At 36.2% G+C, this 19,568-nt stretch overlaps 1 protein-coding gene across 10 annotated transcripts in view; it reads left to right on the top strand.

Moving 5' to 3' along the window:
- The first annotated feature begins 12,722 nt into the window (after positions 1-12,722).
- LOC115422234 (membrane-associated guanylate kinase, WW and PDZ domain-containing protein 1-like) overlaps positions 12,723-19,568 on the top strand; it is a 106,468-nt gene continuing 99,622 nt past the window's right edge. For 6 of the 10 annotated variants that reach the window (XM_030138432.1, XM_030138431.1, XM_030138430.1 and 3 more), the window contains exon 1: positions 12,726-13,500. In XM_030138432.1, the coding sequence (XP_029994292.1) occupies positions 13,203-13,500 (298 nt within the window). In that variant the 5' untranslated portion in view covers positions 12,726-13,202. Of the gene's footprint in view, positions 13,501-19,568 lie in introns of all 10 variants that reach the window. The other 4 variants (XM_030138434.1, XM_030138438.1, XM_030138433.1 and 1 more) reach the window with 2 other exon arrangements.

Here is a 19,568-nt window from a genome sequence, read left to right as displayed (position 1 = left end):
TCGGCATATCTACTTTTACCAGAGTCTGTTTTTGTTTTTACTCTGTACAAGTTGTTTACTTCACACCCAACACTCAGAATATTTAACCACCTGAAGCAAGTTATGATCAGTAATTCCTCTCCTACTGGTTGTAATGTTATTCTTGTTGGTGAGGTTGAGTGGATTTAAAACCTTTTTTTTTTTTTTAGCTGAAAGCAACACTATGAAAGCAGTGTTTGTGAATTAAAACATTAAGTTCAGATCCAAACAGTGAAATAATGATCTTAAGTTGCTATAACACCCAAAAAGCATTTATAATAAAGTTGCTTTTATTTTAATGTTCTAGTATCTCCTCTGTGAAATACATTTGCTTTAATCTATTGAATGCATTAGACCTGTGTTTAATCTTTCCATCTGTAGGGCTAAAAAAAAAAAAAAAATAGATGTTATATGCAGCTTGATTACATCTTTAGGAGTCAGCTCTCTTTTGTTGTGGTTACCTTAGTCACATGGACAGGATTGTGTGCACAGGATATCCCCATTAAAAAAAGGCATCCTCGTCTAATTGCTCAGCATCGTGGCTTCCTGTACAACAAGCTCCCATATCCTCACAGCCACCAAACATCCTCTGTGTAATGTTCACAATAATGGGCTGACTCATCTCTGATGGCAGATAATGGAAACATCTTAAAGTAACATTTCTACAGTATCCCTCAGTGTTGTGTCAAAGTTTAAACCTATATGGATTTTGTAAGATTATTACTCCATTTTTCTTATGACAGCTTTTAGTGCAATTCAAGACATTTCCCAGTAATAAAGGCTAAAAGTTTTAGTAGTTTTTCCTCATAGTGTCAGTTTACAGGCTTGTGTGTTAACTACAACAACACATAAAACATAAAGATGACACGAGCAATACACTGTGAACGCATTTCATACATAAAGGCAATTTACTGTGATTTACATGAGCAAAAACAACTTCTGGACAAAAGAAAAACAAAGTGCTTGAACCATAAAACTGTAAAAATATAAGAGAAAAATTAATTGCAGACAAACAGGATAAAGAAGTAGACACTGTAACGTGGTTAAAACTGCTTATTCTGTTTATCACAGTGCTACTTTTGTGTTTCCAAATGAATTTCTCTTACTATTTAACCTTTCCTTATTTATCACCATTTATTATAATATTGTCATTTGTATTTTGCATTTTTACAGTAAATTATGTATTTTCCTGTATTTAATTTAGATACTCATGAAAAATCTGAGTTAAATCAGAAGTTATTATATCAAAACAGAAAAAAAAAAATGGAGAAAATATAACTTTTTGTGCAACAATATCATTAACCGTAAAGACCCAAACAGCCACCAGCAACCAAAATCATCTTTTGATCTAAAATGTTTAATACCTGTTGATCCACTGAGCCTACCAACACACGTAAATAATTGGTGTAAAATGCAGTTTGTCATCTTTTCATGGCCATCAGATATGATACATTTGGATGTTCAGAGGCTCCGTAGTGAGCACAGGAACATCGTCATCTTCTACAACATTGATTCACCAGTAAAACCCATGGAGTTTGATCAGTGACAGTGGATGGAGACAATTTGTTTATGTTCAGTTAATTATTTATTTTACTGAAAAAGTCACTTTTTCTTCAGTTTACCTTGTTTTTGATGGAAGAAACCTCATGTTTAATTGAAGCTTTTATGAACAGTTTCATGATCAACAAATTAAATAATGGAAAATACCTGATTTTGACAGAAAAAATGCAAAATACAGAGGATAATATTACAATAAATGGTGATAAATTATTTAAGAAAGGTGAAATAGAGAGAAAAATACATTTGGGAACTGACACAAAAATAGCTCTGTCTTTATGGGTTAACTGAACATAAAAACAAGTGTCTCCATCCACTGTCATTGATACAACTCCATGGGTTTTACTAAGGTTAGGGTTTAATTGGTGTAAAATGCAATTTGTTGTCTTTTCATGGTCATCAGATATGACCCATTTGGATGTTCAGAGGCTCTGTAGTTACCATGGAAACACCGTCATTTTCTATAACATTGATTCCACAGTGAAACCCATGGAGCTGGATCAATGACAGTGGATGGACACACTTGGTGTATGTTCAGTTATTGATATCTTTGTTGAAAAAGTCACTTTTTCTTCAGTTTTCTCTCTTTTGATATAATTACCTTTGAATTTACTACGAGTTTTCATGAACATCTAATTTAAATACAGGAAATTAAATATAGGAAAATACATGATTTACAGTAAAAAAAAGAAGCAAAATTCAGAGGATAATATTGTAATAAATAGGTGTAAATCACTTAAGAAAGTTTAAATAGAGAGAAACTGCTGTAAAAGTAGTACTGCGTCTTTATAGGTTAATACACACGGCATCAATGAAACCATTACACTTGATTTTTTTTATTGTGGGAGCTTCATAATTATATATTTTTTTAAATTAAATCTGCTTTGATTTATCAGCTGTGCAATTCTAAATATGTTATCTAATGAATGAAGTGCATTTATTGCAAGGCCAATAAATTTGTTGAAAAGAAAATAATACAAACTTGAAAATCATAGCAGTCAGACCCAAGGCACAGTGATGTTCATTCTCAAATAATCTTGTCATGGCGTTGCTCTTGAGGTCTGATTATTCTTCATTTCTGGGGGCATTTTATGGACAATATCAGTCCCAGAATTAAAAGTACAGGATTGGCACTGATCACTGTGGAAAATCACCTTATCTATTTTTCAGCCAATCACACGGCAGCACACCAAAAAAAATCAAAAATGGTCACAGTTCAGTGGCCATCAACATGCCTTGAGCTGTTACAGTTAACTCAGCCAAATCAATGCTCAAAAAAGTATTTATAAAAACGTAAGTGTAAAGTTTTCATTGATGCCAATACACTTTTCTTCTAAAAGCTGCACGGTTTTGTTGTGTTTTAATTCTGGTTTTGTTTCTGTTTACATTCAGAACAATCATGTAGTGTATTGATGTAGGGCATTATAACAATACTGTATTATAAAAAAGTATCTTTGTGTATCTTTTGTTAAAATCATTTATATAGTATATGCTGAGTCCTACCCATGCCTTTCTGCAAATACCTGTTCCTGCCACTTCGCCACCCCATGAAAACTTTTCTCGATGTAACTGCTTCAGGGTGAACAGCAGCGACAGAGGATTGAAATACCAGATACTTACTTTTGTCAGTACAGTTACATACGGTTATGAAAGCTGTTATTAAAGATGTGTTAAAATCACATCCAGAAAAGCAGTCATATATGTCTATATTTTTCTTTTCCTTTTCTTATATCTTCAGATGTTGTTCATCTTAAAACACATGCTGATTACATTCACTCCACTTTTAGCTCAAAGACAGTACTTTCCTTTTAAGCTTTCTGACTTTGTTTCTGTTCTATGGGCAGTTGTATGGCATTCTGCTCTTTCTGGTAAACCACAGTAACAGCCACTTTACAAACAATTTCACAACAAACAACAAATGAACCTCATGAAGTGCTTATAATAACTACAAATTAACCCATAATGACCCAGTGCTACTTTTGTGGCAGTTCCCAAATGAATTTTTCTCTCTATTGAACCCTTCTTAAATGATTTATCTCCATTATTTTTGGTTCAGTTTGTTTGTTTGTTTGTTCATTTCTATTGGTTGAGCTCATGCTAAATTGGGTTTATAGATTGGCAGCGGCCCAGAAAAGATGTGGTTACATTTTGGGAAAAGTAGGTCAAAGTTCACATTGTTTATACGTTTCTAAAATCTTTTTCTTCTCCCATTCACTTATAATGAGCGAAATTTCAAATGTCTATAAAAACATCCATTTTATTTCAATTTACTTCAAACTTAGCACATATACAGAGGCAACTGATATGCTGACATTAGCACACACATAGACATGATGACATCAGCTGGATTGATCCCAGAATAAGCTACAATATCTGCGAGGGGAGGAGTTTGTTGTGTCTGGCACCACTTATTATAATATCATTCTCTGTATTTTGCATTTGTTTCAATGAAAATCAGGTATTTTCCTATATCTAATTCACTGATTCATTGAAGCTCAGATTAAAGTTGGTCGGCGGTGGATGTTTGGGTCTTCATGGGTTAAATCAGTGTGTGAATGAATCATCATTAGTTCAGTAATGTACAAATCATACACATGACAAATGCTAAATGTCAAAAAAGCAAACATAAAAAGTAAACTGATGAGAAAATAGATGCCTCTCTGGATGAAGTGTAAATAACAAACCAATCAGAGGATGATGTACAGGACACTTTTTTCTTGTTTTATTTTGTTTATTTTATTGGTTTATTCAATAGGGAGCATGCATATTTATGAACATTGTTGTATAAAAAATACATCCATGTAAATATGCCAGAATTAGTAAAAATAACTACTTTTCATCTGCAGTCCCTATAGGCAGGTGACTAGATAAAACAAGACATAAAACAGCCAACATTGATACAGCGCTCGTTCACTATAAATTACAAATTAAAAAATACACATAATGCTCCCTCCCACCAAACATCATGTCTTTCTTCCTGTCTAGTCATTTTGTCAACCTGAGGATAATATTTAATTACATTGTTGTGTGTCCAAGGGGATGTGAGATGGTTGTGAAGAGATGTGATGTTTGATGAGAGGGAGCTGCAGCAGCGTCATAGCAGAATGAACAACTCTTTCATGCAAAACACCTCAGGTATTGACCTCAGATGCAACTGCACTCATATATAGATAAACACACGGCAGTCTGAGTAACAACTTGTAAGTCAGTAATATTTCTATATAGTAAATCCCCTCCACAATCAGTTAAATTCTACTTTCTTTTCTTTTATGTCTTTGTAAAATATAACCTCTTTGTCCCAATATAAAATCCCCTCAGTTACTAGACAGATGGTGCTTGTCAGGTTGATTGTCTGGAAGCAGAAACTTTGCGTATTCGTTATTCACACAACATGAGATAAGAGATAAAATGCATGATGGTGGAACGTGGTTTACAGCAGAACGGAATGTATTAATATCAAAAACTGAGACACTGTTTGACAGAGGAAACAAACCAAAACCTGAACTCACATCAACTGAAGGAAGGAGATAGTGATAATAACAGCATGTATTTCTGAAGGTTTTATTTTTGTGAACAAGCAGTAGGAGTAAAATTCACATTAAAGACCATTTACTCCTGAACTCATAATGTCTAAACAAATTGTCTCCTGTTTGGAACTGTGAAGAACTAGGACAAAGCTTCATTATCTCATTTGGGGAAATATTTTTAAACCTTGCATGAGGTCTGTCAGTGATGTGAAACCCATGGCTGGTAATAAAATAAATGAGGATTGGATCTGTGCTTATGTACACTGGTGTGACAGCAGAGGTATGCACACCAGTGAGAAACAAAAATTTAACTCATAAAGACACAAACATCTATCATTGACCAAATGCATCTACTGATCTAAACTGAATACCACCTCTTGATTTATCAGCCCTATCAATACATGTAAATAATTGGTATAAAATACTGTTTGCCATCTTTTCATGGTCATCAGATATGACCCATTTGGACATTCAGAGGCTCCGTAGTTACCATGGAAACACCGTCATCATCTACAACACTGATTCATCAGTAAAACCCATGCAGTTTGATAACTGACAGTGGATGGACACGCTTGTTTTATGTCCAGTTAATGATATATTTTACTGAAAAAGCCCGTTTTCTTTGTTTTTAATATAAAAACTATCAACTTTAATCTGAGTTTTATGAACGTTTGAATGATCAGCAAAATAAATACAGGAAAATACCTGATTTATACTGATAAAATGCAAAATACAGAAGATAATATTATAATAAATGGTGATTAATCATTTAAGAAAGGTTAGATATAGAGAAAATTTTATTAGGGAGCTGACACAAAAGTAGCACTGGGTCTTTATGGGTTAAGAGGCTTTTGTTGTTGGACAGTTTTCAGCAGCAAAATGTCTTTGAGAAGTACTTATGATAAGATAAGATAAGATAAGATAAGATAAGATAAGATAAGATAAGATAAGATAAGATAAGATAAGATAAGATAAGATAAAACTTTATTGATCCTACTGTGGGGAAATTTAACAGTTTACAGCAGCAATATGCAACACACCAGTGCAACAAAAAGGCAGGTAGAAATAAACGTTTTTAAAAGTATAAAAAAAATTAACTATAAATGTTTTATATATATATATATATATATATATATATATATATATATATATATATATATATATATATATATAAAAATGAAGTAGTAACATGTAAATTGTGTAATGTATTGTAATAGCATATTTCACCTTTTTTATATACCATGGGCTATTAACTCTACAACAGAGCATCCATACATCCATACATACATCCATACACCCATCCATCCATCCATCCATCCATCCATCCATACATACATACATACATACATACATACATACATACATACATACATACATGCATACATACATACATATATACATGCATAATTTTCATATGACATCCAATTATCACCATTAGTAATGTTAGGTAGGAGCTATAGTTTGATGCTAATTTTAGCTCGTTTCACATGTTGTTCTACTTCAAAATGTGGTTCGACATCCAATGACACTTTCATCCTCCATTGTCTTTTCAGATGTTTGAGTAGGGATTTTTCAGTTCCCTGATTATGAGGTGATCATTTTGTTAGTAAAAGTCCTGCCTGTTCTTGTGTATCTCATGGGAGCTAACTTGAAGTATGAATGCAGATCAGTGATGAGAGATTAAATAATGTTTTTGATCCTGTGTGAATTGTGCCACTATATGTCAGCTTAAAGAATAATTAAACAAAGCAACAAAGTTTCAGTTTGTGATAATGTTGGTGTAGTATCTAGTCCAGAGTGAAATGTCTCAGTGAGCTGTGTTTCTCATCTCATGTGATATGAGTCACTAATACCGCTACTGGTCCTGTTTCACCTCATTCTAATAGAGTTAAGTGAAAAAAAGGTCATATTAAATTTGCAGAGAAATCTCTAGTGCCTCAGAACAGGTAGTAGAAACAGACAGTGACAATGAAGCCACCTCCATGCCTTTCAGGTGTGTAGTCTTTCTATTTACATGTTTTTTCAATCTGACTTTCTTGACTTGCAAAATTATCTTTTAGGGCTGACAAACATCATTTGGGATTCATAACTCAAATGAGATTAAAAATGTTTCTTGCCACTGACAGTAATATCATCATCAGTTTACAAATGATCATGTGTAATTATACTGTAAATGTGTAAATAATATGTATGTGTCTGTACAGAAAAAGTAATTTGAATAGCAGATACTCTTGAATTCCCCATTTTTACTCTTAAATGTTCTGCCTGTTTTCTGCACTTTGTTTCCTGTATTTTTGCTGCTTTAAACACTGCAATTTCCCCACAGTGGGATCAATAAAGTCAAATCTTATCTTATCTTACCTTACCTTACCTTACCTTACCTTATCTTATCTTATCTTATCTTATCTTATCTTATCTTATCTTATCTTATCTTATCTTATCTTATCTTATCTTATCTTATCTTATCTTATCTTATCTTATCTTATCTTATCTTACCTTACCTTACCTTACCTTACCTTACCTTACCTTACCTTACCTTATCTTATCTTATCTTATCTTGCCACGGTAATACATTTTTTACCCAAGATACGGTCCCATGGATTACAAGTGGAAGGGATGGGATTTTGCATGTTCATATAACTGACCTTCTCACCCTGCCTGTGACATCAGAGAAAAATAATGTGTGAACCTGGTCGTTTTAGGAATGACAGAAGTGCAGTTGTCCCTGCACATAGAATGTACATAGAAACCCAGAATCCTTTGCAGAGTCAGATGGGGAAGTGTTAGTGCACTCTTCTCAGTATTATGGTTATCATATAAATTACATACCTCAAAAAAAATCTAATAAAATCAAAGTATTAACCACGGCAGAGAAATTATGCCAGTGAATGTACATTAGGCCACACATTGTCTGGTGAATATAAATAAATGTACTATTAGATACTGTTCATTTATTCACATGCATAATGATTTACAAGTGAATAATAATACAAACAGTGCCATTTGGGGAGAAGTCACTGATAAACAGCTTTGCATTTACATTTACAAATAGTCAGTGCTTTGCTTCCAGATTAAAGTCAACACAGCCCTGCTCCCTCCATCGCTGCAATGTTCTCTGTGCCTGAATAATTCAATATTGCTCACAGTCTGCTCCTGTTGTGTACTGCATGGTGAAGAATCAGTGAAGGGGAAGGCTCAATGCATGGGGACAGGCCTTGTTTTCTACGCCCGCAGCCAAGCGTGTGTCTTATGTAAGCAAAAGGGGGTTGGATGGCCAGAGTACAACATCCACCGCATGAAAACTCCTGTCGCTTTGTCATCGTATGCCCCCCCCCCCCCCCCCCGCTCTTGTTTTCAGCGTCACTAACGCACCAATTGTTACTAACAGTGTTCATCACAAACAGCTCACTATTGCAGTATCTTGTTTCCTACCAGTCTAAAGGCTGTCTTTACATCTCCATATCTGCCTGAGCTCTTTATCTTTATCTCTGTGGCCCCCACCCCCCACAATCTCCTCGAGTTTCTCTAAACAGGCAGACATTTTGACAGGACACTGACAATAACTGTTTTAGACTCATTACCAATCGATTTACTTTTGTAGTTGTGCTTTTCTGTTTCTGAATTTAGCTTTTTTTGCAAGCCATTTGCTTGCATAAAAAGTGAAAATTACACTCATTAACATGTAGTTGCTGCTCACCGCATCATTACAAAAACTTGAACCTTGAATCCTACGAGACATCTGGAAAATGAGGATTCAGCTGGTAACTCCTGCATTATTTAATAAACCCTCCAGTCGTCTGATCTTTCACAGGTGTACTGTACATTAGTGTTTTTCTCATGATTTCACTATACATTAGGACACTCAGATGCTTCTCTGTAGTCACATCGACATGTCAATTCACTTTATATTACACACCTTTTTGAATTTTTCTTGCTTTTCATTGTAAATACAAAACTCTTCAAGCTACGACACTTTATTTCTTCATTTCCTCATTGCATATAAAACAGCAGGGATGAATATTTGCAACTCGTAGTGAGCACGTGGCCATTTTTTCATGAGGAACAGAAATAAATCTTGCTAAACTCTACTGACCAGCTGTTCATCTGTTACGCACTAATCTCTCTCACATGAAGGTAACTGAAGGCATCAGACTCTCCAGTGCACTCATTGTTGGTAAAAGATATAAACCACACTTTGTGAGAATTAAATTATGGACTTAATGAAACACATTCAGCTCTGACTGTGTAGACTTCTGGTGCTATTTTGTCCCTTTTGAAGCTTTGACGCAGCGTGACCGATCAATGAAATGTTTGATTTGTGGGTTAATATTTAATCACGTTACACTGTTCGGGGGGACGTGGCATTCCTGAGGTTTGGACACTCATTAAACTAAACATAGCCTCTGTTATATATTACCAGACTCTTTTTTTGCTGTTCTGACTGTCACTCAAAGACATATTTTTCTCATTTTTTCCTAAATAAAGCAAGTCTTATATTCACAGGTTTGTTAAATCACTAAAGAATTGTTGAAGAGCCATAAAGCCTCAGACATAGTGTTTGCCAATTATGTCATTTACTCAAGAATGAGTCACTGGTATTTACAGTAAAGACTCTACATACCTATAGTCAACCCACACTAGTGTTTTCATTTATATTCTCTGTTTACATTTCATATAACAATCTTATCTTACTCTCCTTAGGCTGTTCTTTTTCTTCTTACCACTACATTAAGTTTAGTCAACGCTCCTCTTTTGACTGAAATGAAGTAAAAGGAAGTGTGACCAGCTAGAATAACTGATAAAACTGAGCTGAAATTTTGCTTTTAAAATGAGTCAGTGTTTGGTGTGTTATTTTAACTTAATTTAGCTGTATTAGGGTTCTTTTCCCTTTGGAATCTCACTTGTTCCCATTGACCTATTTATTTATTTATCTACATTTTTAGTGTTTCTATTACAACTAGTAATATTGCATTATCATTATTATTCATTTCTTTTTACTCTTTATGTTATTGAAAGAAATTATGTTTATAGACATATAAACATCATTTCTTCTACTTTTATGTCATTTTTATTTGTCCCTCTATACTTCATGGAAGGTATGCAAATGATATTCTTTTATTTTGTTTAAAGTACAATTAAGTCAAGGTGAGGTATTCTATAAGCCTTTTGGGTTACTGACCTCACCTATATATTTTCGTACCCTTCTCTCTATCAAGAGAGATATATATATGTATTTGTCTCTATACTATATGTGCAAATAAATAAGTAAGTAAATAAAAAGACAGTGGCAATGTAAATAGACCTGTTTTTGAGGGATTTATACGAAGCAGGAATGTCCATGTATTCACCTTGCCGGTTTAAGTGCATTACATGTATGTCGTGTTCTTTGGCCTGCAGCAACGTCACGTCACATGTCACTGAACACTTTATAACAAAGCAGGATATAATGGAAATGTCAGTCATTGTTGCCTCTTTGTTCAAAGTGACACAGATCTACAGAACCCAATGAATGCAGGACAAACTCATCTAAAATAACAGAGAATATCAGCCATATTTTATTTGTTTGAGACAAATGACTCTATCGACAAGCAAAAAAGGTAAATGTTAAGACATCAGGAATGCTGCAGCGCTCAATATAGAGGTGAAATGGGATGGAAAGCTGCCTTTCATGAGTTGCTATCCAGGCCACTGCCCTCGCAGCCTGTGGTCCAGTGCCAGTTACTGAACTTTATCCGTACAGGCAGGAAACACAGAGGGCCTGTTTTCCCTGGCAGTGGCATGTGTTTCTCACCTGATCCCTTCACACAAACAGATACTCCATAAATCTGCTCTTTTGTAGACATTCACACATTCTTTTCTCAGTCATTTAAGAAGGTTCTCTCTGCATCTACATCAGAACACTGTTAGGATGGTTGGAGTGAAACCATACAAGTGTCAACATTTGAAGATCCAAGACTTACATAGTGAATTTTTTTATGTTGCATGTGTACATTGTGCTTCACCAAATGATCAAAATATCACAGACTGCCATCAAGATTAGACAGGTGTGAATATCATGGAGATGGAGATCACAAATGACAAAACATTCTGCACAGTTTAAGCCCCAAATAAATCATTTCATACTTTCTCTCATTTGGCAACACTTCTTTCCAAACAGATATTTTGTGACCTCCAGAACTTCAGTTTACTCTTGCTCCTGTATACTCTGGTCTTTAGTTTTCTTTCTTTTAATTTCCCGTACAGACCATGGTTGAAATGAAATATCTGTTGTGCACAAGGAGACAAAAAATTGGAGGCTATTGTGTGTCCTCCAACTTTTGAGAGCATCAGTTTTGGTGAGTTTCTCATTTTGTTAAATCAGCAGAAGATTTACAGGAAGTTGATGAAAGATGATAAAAGGTTTATAGCGTTTGTTGAGTTGTATTTGCCTATGTAGTGCAGGAATAAAAATAAAAACTGTACTGGATCTCGCCTTGAATGTGACTAAAGTTATGTATAGCAAAATTAGATCTTTTGTTTTGTTTTGTTCTGAACTTTTCTCTAAACTTAATTTAAGTTACACTGTAAAAAAAATCCTGTTGTTTTAATGGAAAAAAAAAATGGCAGCTGTGGTTTCCAGAACAATACTGTAAAAAACACATCCAACTGTAAACATATTTAAGGAGTAACATGTAGATTTAACAGTTTAAACATGTAGATTTAACACTGGATTTAAATGATAAATGGACTGCATTTATTTAGCACATTTTCTACACCTTCATGGTGTCCAAAGCTCTTTCCAAATCCACCAGGTCCAACTGGGAGCAATTTAAGGTTCAGTGTCTTCCATGGACACTTTGACATATGGACAGTCGGAACCAGGATTCGAACCACCAACCCTTTGGTTATAGGACGAGCCGCTCTACCAACTCTACCAACCCATTCATTTACAAATTTAAAATGTTAAATTGTAAATATTTACTTTTTATATAACTTTTTAATTAAAAAAAGAGAGAAAAAAAAGCAAATATGTCGTTATTTCAACACTATGGTCTTGCAATTTAAACAGCACCACAATGTTTTTCAATTCACAGTTTTATTTTCTAAAAACAACAGAAATACATCATTTCTACACACAAATCTGATTTTGTTCACATACTCTTGCTGTAAAAACTACAGCTATATTTGATTTAATCATTGACACAAAAATCTTTTCAGATAAACAACTTTGCATTGTATTGTCACTTACAGTTTTTTTTATGTTGCAATTTTACAACTTTTTGGTGTTAATTCTACAGTCATTTTTTACAGTGTACACATGTTTTTAAGTAAATTCAATACTGATATTATGTCAATCAATGTTTGCAGTTAAATTCTAATAAACTCACAGCCATAGAATTACAACCAGCTGGTTTTCCGCGTCGGCTTTAGATTATTTATGAATAAAAAAGTACAGGCTGCAGCTCCTGAGGGGATTAGACAACAGATGAGATAGCTGTAATCGCTTTGTAGACGCGTGCGGGCCGGTGGGTTGGGTGGAGCTTCAGCCTCGGCAAGTGTGGGGTCTGGTTGGATTTTCCCTCGTGGAGTGGCAGCCGGACGCATGCGCCTCCCTTTACCGTTTCTCCATCCAGAGCGCAGGAGCAAATAGGATGAACTTGTCATGTTACCTGCTTAAAGGCGCCGCCGGTTGCGTGTGGAAAGCTCAGTCTGGTGTCATTCATAGGTAAATGTTAACTGTTTTTCTTATCTGCTGTAAAGTTAAAAGAAAAGTGGAAACAGACAGATTAATAAGGAGAGGAGTGTTTGGATGTGAAGCGAGCAATCACAGGGTGGATTAGATCCTCTACCCAGGAATCAGAGCGCGCATTGTTGTTGAAGATGCGGAAACAGCAACACAAGCAACAACAACAATCTGGATTTTAACCCAACGGGATCATTTACATGCATTGGAAGAGGCATGCCTTGGCTCAGGAGAAGGGTGAAAATGTTCCAACTTGGATCGACACCCAAGCACCCTGAACTTTTCTTCTTGTTGGGACTATCTCTGTGCAATGTGTCGGCTGATTATTACACAGATTATCCGCAGAACTAACGGGTTTGGTTTGCACCTGATTCATCATGTCCAAAGTCATTCAGAAGAAGAACCACTGGATCACAAAAGTGACCGAGTGCGCAGTGGTCCGGGACGCGTGTGGGGAGCTGAATGTGGAGCTGCGCGGAGGAGCGGAGAATGGGGAGTTTGCATACATCGGTCAAGTTAGGGAGGATGCTGTGGTTTACCAGGACGGAAAAGTCTGCGAAGGGGAACTGCTACTGGAAGTGGAGGGGCTGTCTGTGTCTGGATTACCCCTCTATGACATTTTAACTGTGATGAAATGCTGCAAAGATCCAATCAGGTTAAAAACTGTGCGCCAAGGTGAGCAAAGTAAAAAGAAATATGTGGAATCTAAATATCAAATCCATCAGTATGTGTGTGTGTGTGTGTGTGTAGGTGTGTGTGTGTGTGTGTGTGTCTGTGAGATTAACATTCATGCACACATGCCCCAAACTACAGAAATCCCACTGGAAATAGTTTTATAATTGCCATGTGGCACATTATTATAATCAAATAATAACAAAATGGTGATCTACATGTGTGTGTGAAGTAGGACAGAAGAGTGGAGCTGCTGCTGCTGCTGCTGCTCATCTTCCCTGTTGACATGAAGCTGCCTTGACAGTCCTCCTGCCCCCGTTTGTCTAACATTGCTAAAGCCACTGTGGGTCAGACCTGCAGGGTCACAGATTAGTCCACATAGAGTCACTGTAGCTTCATAAACTCATGCACATCACACACTCTTCCTGCTGTCATGTACAAATGAAGCAAATAGGACAAAGTTGGGATATCTTTTCCAACTTATGATGGTTCATTTTCTGTTATGTCAAAATTTGCAGTTTAAAACTTACAAAGAAGTGTGTTCTGTTCTACAAATGACTTTCCTTAAGAGAGGGATGCTTTGTTTTGGACTCCTGGGCAGCTAAGGTTATTTCTGGAAGTGCTCCCTGTGTGTTAGATGAGCTCGACCCATTGCCCACGGTCTGCTGCGCATCTGTCTATGGATGCAGCCACGGATTTAAACACTGGTCTCCTGTGTATTATGCACTGCTTTGTGTTTTTTGTTACTCTTCATCAGACCCCAATCTGGATACTCTGCGGTGCTTTCCGGGCCTCTAGTGAAATGAGTCATTTTTTTTAAGTTTTAATATTAGATTAAGGCATTTGTGTGTTTCATCCTAAATATCTGTCATCAGCCTGCCATTCTGATTTCCACTCTCTTACTAGCACGATACTTTACAAAGCTTGTACGTCTCTCTGGGGAAATCATTAACTGTGTTATATAACAGTGGTTTAGTTTCAGTGTAGCATCATAGCCTTCCTAGTGTACTGTATGTCCATTAGTGGCAGTGTAGTGAATGTTTGACCTCTGAGCCTGAAGTCATGACCACTGGGACACAAGCTCAGCACTAACCCAGCTTTATGTTTGCAGAACAGGCATTTGGACGCCCTCAGTTTGACATATGGACAGACAACGCTCGCATTACTGTAAAAGTACTAGAAGAAGGCTTTAAATATTCATAATCAGTAGTGGTGTGCAATATGACGATATTAGGATTAGAACATATCGATGATCCAATAAAGCAGAGGGATCGCTGAATCCTCTACAACAGGGGTGTCAGACTCATTTTCTTCTGGGGGCCAAATTCAGTTATGCCAATATTTACATTTACAAACTATCCAAACAAAAAGGATGTGAATAACCTGTAAAAAATGGAATTTGTTAAGAAATCTAAGTACAAATTTATCAATATTCTGCCTCGACTAATCATTTATACATATGAATCACAAATCAGATCTACAAAGACACAAAACATGTAGTAACAGGCAGAATATTGTTAAAATTGTGCTTAATTTTCTTTAGACATTTCAGGTTGTTCATATTTGTTCTGGTTATTCACATTTTATTGTTAAAGGATAGTTTGTTAATGTAAACATTTCATAATTTAATGTTTTTTGCATTAAATCAAAGGGAAAAAATTGGTGTTGTCATTGTTTATAGGTTATTATGATATTATTTTTGAGTTCGATGCCCTAACTTGCACTTTGTAAATTCATCTCGCGGGCCGGATTGGAACCTTTGGCAGGCCGGTTTTGGCCCCCGGGCCACATGTTTGACACCTGTGATCTACAGTAAGATGTAGTAAGAGTCATAGAGTATTCAGCTCTGGATGTATTTATATGCTGATGACACAGAGACGCATCATTTTGGTTCATGTCCACGTCATATGGATTTCACAGACATTGTATAGTGGGAGTCATGGCTGACAGTGAAATGGAAGAGATACTTCCTGAAAAGAACTCCACTTTCATCGTATGGCATTGCTTTGGCTTTTCCCCAAACGATAAAGCGCAAACAACAGTAATTTGCAAAATTACCAGCCACCTGTCCTGTAAGCCTGGAGTATTATTTGAAACGGGCATTTCCTCTTTTGTTTTTTTGTCATGTCTATTTAAAGCTACCTCAAAAACCAAGTGCAGTTTAGTTTTTATGTAGCAAAAGTGCACTTAGTCAGAGTGTTGTTGTTTACATTTTAGTAGGTTTATGTTGTTGGCACATGTTGGCACAAACTATTTAAATCAAAAATGTGCTGGAAGGTTCTTTGGAGTAAATTGTCTGTTTTATTTTTTTCCTTTTAGGGCTATGTTTTACATAGGGAAATTGTTTGGTTGCACTGTTCAGAAACTTTCAAATTAGTCAGAAAGATCAATGTAAAGAATCGTGATAAAATTGAGATCGTAATTTTATTAAAAAAAAAAAAAAAAAAAAAATCATGATATGGTATTTTTGCCATATCGCCCACCCCTTATAATCAGTGATGAATCTGTTTCAAACTCACACAGACACTGTTTTTCTCATTAATGCTGTGCTCTATTTACACTATATGAGAGATGGGGATTGTTAAAGACAAAGAGTAGGTGTAATGATATCCTGAGCTATCTTCATGGCTTTGTCATTAACTTTTTTATGAGTCAGCAGATTCCCTTTGACTCTAATTAAACTAAAGGGATATTCTTCGACTTTCTAAACTCACAAAACCTCCTTTGTGCCTCGGCCTGTTGGGTTACCATGCAGAACCGGTCAGTGACTGCGATCCAAGCTGTTCCAGACCAGATGACAGACTGTGGGGACAGATCAGTTCTCTTTTCCTCGACTCTCCAAAGGCCTGTGGGTCAGATTACAGGGGCCACATCACCTCAGTACTGTAGTTGGAAACCCTATCGCTTTGTGCAGGTAGGCAGGTCGTTGTTGGCGTGGTATGCTGCAGCCCCACAGGTGTGTTGCTCCCATTGAGGAATGCGGCACGAAACCACTTGAATGTCTGAGCATTCCTGTGGAGAGGGTGGAATATTACACTCCTGTGGTCCTGACATTGGGGTTTTTTATTAATCTTTGTAAATAACACTTCAGGAGTGAAAGAGTCGTGGGACAGGATTTTCCACAGACTTCAAACGTTGGTTATTTACACAACACGTGTATAATGACACACTAGGAAATTTCCCTGTGAGATTTCTCTGCAAATGTTTTTGTCTTTTTACTCCATAGTCAGTGAAGAACATGTAGTTTATTCAAAAGTCAAACTAAAGTACACACTTGCACAAAGAACACATTAAATGCAAATGTACTTTGTGACTTTGCAACATATTCTTTTCTCTCCCTCAGCAACCTCAAGTTTACCTTGTTGACAGATACTCAGGTGAATAATGAATAGTATTATGGTACGGAGCAATTTTGAGGTTAAAGTACAAAGAGTGAGTAGTTTAAGACACATGGCGACTTTGACCTACGTAGGTGGAGGCCTGTTATCATCAGTTGAATCTGCCTCACAGGTGAAAGGGTTTGTTTTAAATTAGAGGGTGTGTGATAGTGGATTTCTAAGGCTTCAGATATTACCAATAGTTTGACGCAAGCAAAAGCAATGATATCAGCTGATATTGTCAAAATCAGAAACAGTCTTTGACTTTATAACTGTTAAGCTATACATCTGAGTGATAAAAATAATAAATACCTATCATCATTGCACATCAAGTCAAATCAAACTGACACTGAATATGAAACTAAATACTAAAAGTAGGTGATTCTAGCTGCAGCTTCTTAGACATTTTAATAAACCTAAGTCAATAATTACACTTGCTTAGGCTAATATTATCCAAATAACCACAGGAGTGAAATTCTGAACATATTGATTGTTTGTAAAAAGCCCTATCAGTGCTGATAAATCAGATTAGGTCAAATTCTTCCTCATGCATATTAACCCATAAAGACCCAAACAGCCACCGGTGACCAAAAGCATCTACTGATCTAAAATGTTTGATAACTTCTCATCCACTAATTCTATCAATACATGTAAATAATTGGTGTAAAATGCAGTTTATCATCTTTTCATGGTCATCAGATATGACCCATTTTGACGTTCAGAGGCTCCGTAGTTACTGTGCAAACACTATCATCTTCTACAACATTGATTCACCAGTAAAATCCACGGAGTTATATCAATGACAATGGATGGAAACACTTGGTTTATGTCCAGTTAATGATATATTTTACTGAAAAAGTCACTTTTTCTTCAGTTTTCAGTTTTTTTTTTTTTAACTTTAATCTTAGTTTTTATGAACATCAATATGATCAGTAAATTAAACATAGGAAAATACCTGATGTTCACTGAATAAACACAAAATATAGAGGACAATGTCATAATAAATGATGGTAAATCACTTAAGAAAAGTAAATATAGAGAAAAAAAAAATTTTGGAACTGCCACAAAAGTAGCTCTGGGTCTTTAGGGGTTGATTAACATGTACAATATGTTCAGGTCATGTATTGGAATTATATTAACGGGTACTGGTTTAATCTGATACATTTACACTCACTGTAACGTATTCTACAACTTGGTCATTTTTCTCTGTATTTAAGCAGTTTATTTTTACAAGTGCACCAGAAGCCCCTCCAGCATCTGAAGGGTCTGGGGGTTTATGGTGCTCTGATCTCAGGAGTGTTTGTCTCACTGCTTGTCTGTTCTCCAGGACAAATGGTCCTTAGTCCTTCAGATCTTATCCCTCTATTTAACCCAGTCAGGGAGAATCATGACAGCCTGTTGGATGCCAGGCATTCCTAAGAAGTGGGTCCAAGAGTTCACTGGTTTACTGAAATATCTAATTTGCTTTCATACTCGAAATTTCAGCCTTAACCCTTCTCTCAGGTCACCTAATGAGTAGACTCTTTTAGTGGCATAGTGGTCTTGCCATGAGGGAGGAGACCATCTGTTTATTGAATTCAGAGTTCAGCTTAGTAAGCATCTACCCGGCTGAAGTGTCCTTTAGCAAGGCTCTGTGTAGTGAAGAGAGTAGACAACAGAACAATGATATACAGTATCATCAAAAAGTGTCATGTTGAAGAATACAAAAGGCCAATCAGTCATTTGTTTAATTTCTGTGTTTTGTTGATTTAGATGTGTAAAGACAGCGGCAAATTAAATGATTGAAATTGTGCCTGTGGTTTTAAGGAGTTCATACACACACCAGGAGAATGTGAGGAGCTTTGCAGACACTGATGTCTTTTGTGTCCCTTATATTTTCTGAACTGCAAAGACTTTGTCAGCTTTGATTAAGTGCCAACTACATAAGTCTATCCCCGAAAGGCTCATCCAGTGATTATGACACGAATCCTGAGGTTATATCTTCTCCTCCTCCTCCCTTCCCTTCTCACACCCCTGTTCCTTATGAGCACTTTGTTTTAGGCAGCCAGTCTGATGGTATTTTGGGACTTGTTTTTATTATATATGATGACCTTTATCTTAAGCATTATATACAGGAATAGTAGCTTTTGAACAACTGATTGTCCTCAACAGAATCTCTTCACATGGTGATGTTTGCATAAGTGTAAAACCCAGATTTATAGACTGTATTTTAACTTGAGCCGTCTTACATTGCAAACAGCTACTGCACACCAGCAAAGGGTCAGTACCGCCACACAGGCAGCTTGTGTCATTTAAGCTTGAACAAACGGCAGTGTAATTCAGACTTTGCCTCAGGTGTTGGAACAATAAGGCTGGAGTAGAATGCAGGCTAGAGATGGAACGAAAATAACCACCAGCACCAGCTTGAAAATGTTTTGTTATCCTTATATAGTATTATGTCAGTCTATAAACTGACAGGTGGACATCTAAAAACCTACAGAGAATTACAGCCTTCAGCTTCTCCTATATGTGCCTGTGTTTTGACATAGTGCTTAAGGTCATGTGAAAACTTAGCTCCCGTTTGGAAACAATGCAGGCCTCTACAATATAAATCATCCCATATTAGAGTCTCAGAATGGGCTGGAAGGGTTAGAAAAGTAAGAAAGATAAGAAAAGTGTCCAGTCAGTGCAATGCTTCCTGAAGGAATGAAAACA

Source organism: Sphaeramia orbicularis, chromosome 7, assembly GCF_902148855.1.
Source record: "Sphaeramia orbicularis chromosome 7, fSphaOr1.1, whole genome shotgun sequence".
Taxonomy (NCBI): domain Eukaryota; kingdom Metazoa; phylum Chordata; class Actinopteri; order Kurtiformes; family Apogonidae; genus Sphaeramia; species Sphaeramia orbicularis.
Note: the sequence above shows the minus strand (reverse complement) of the source record. Positions and strands in the feature narration are given on the sequence as shown.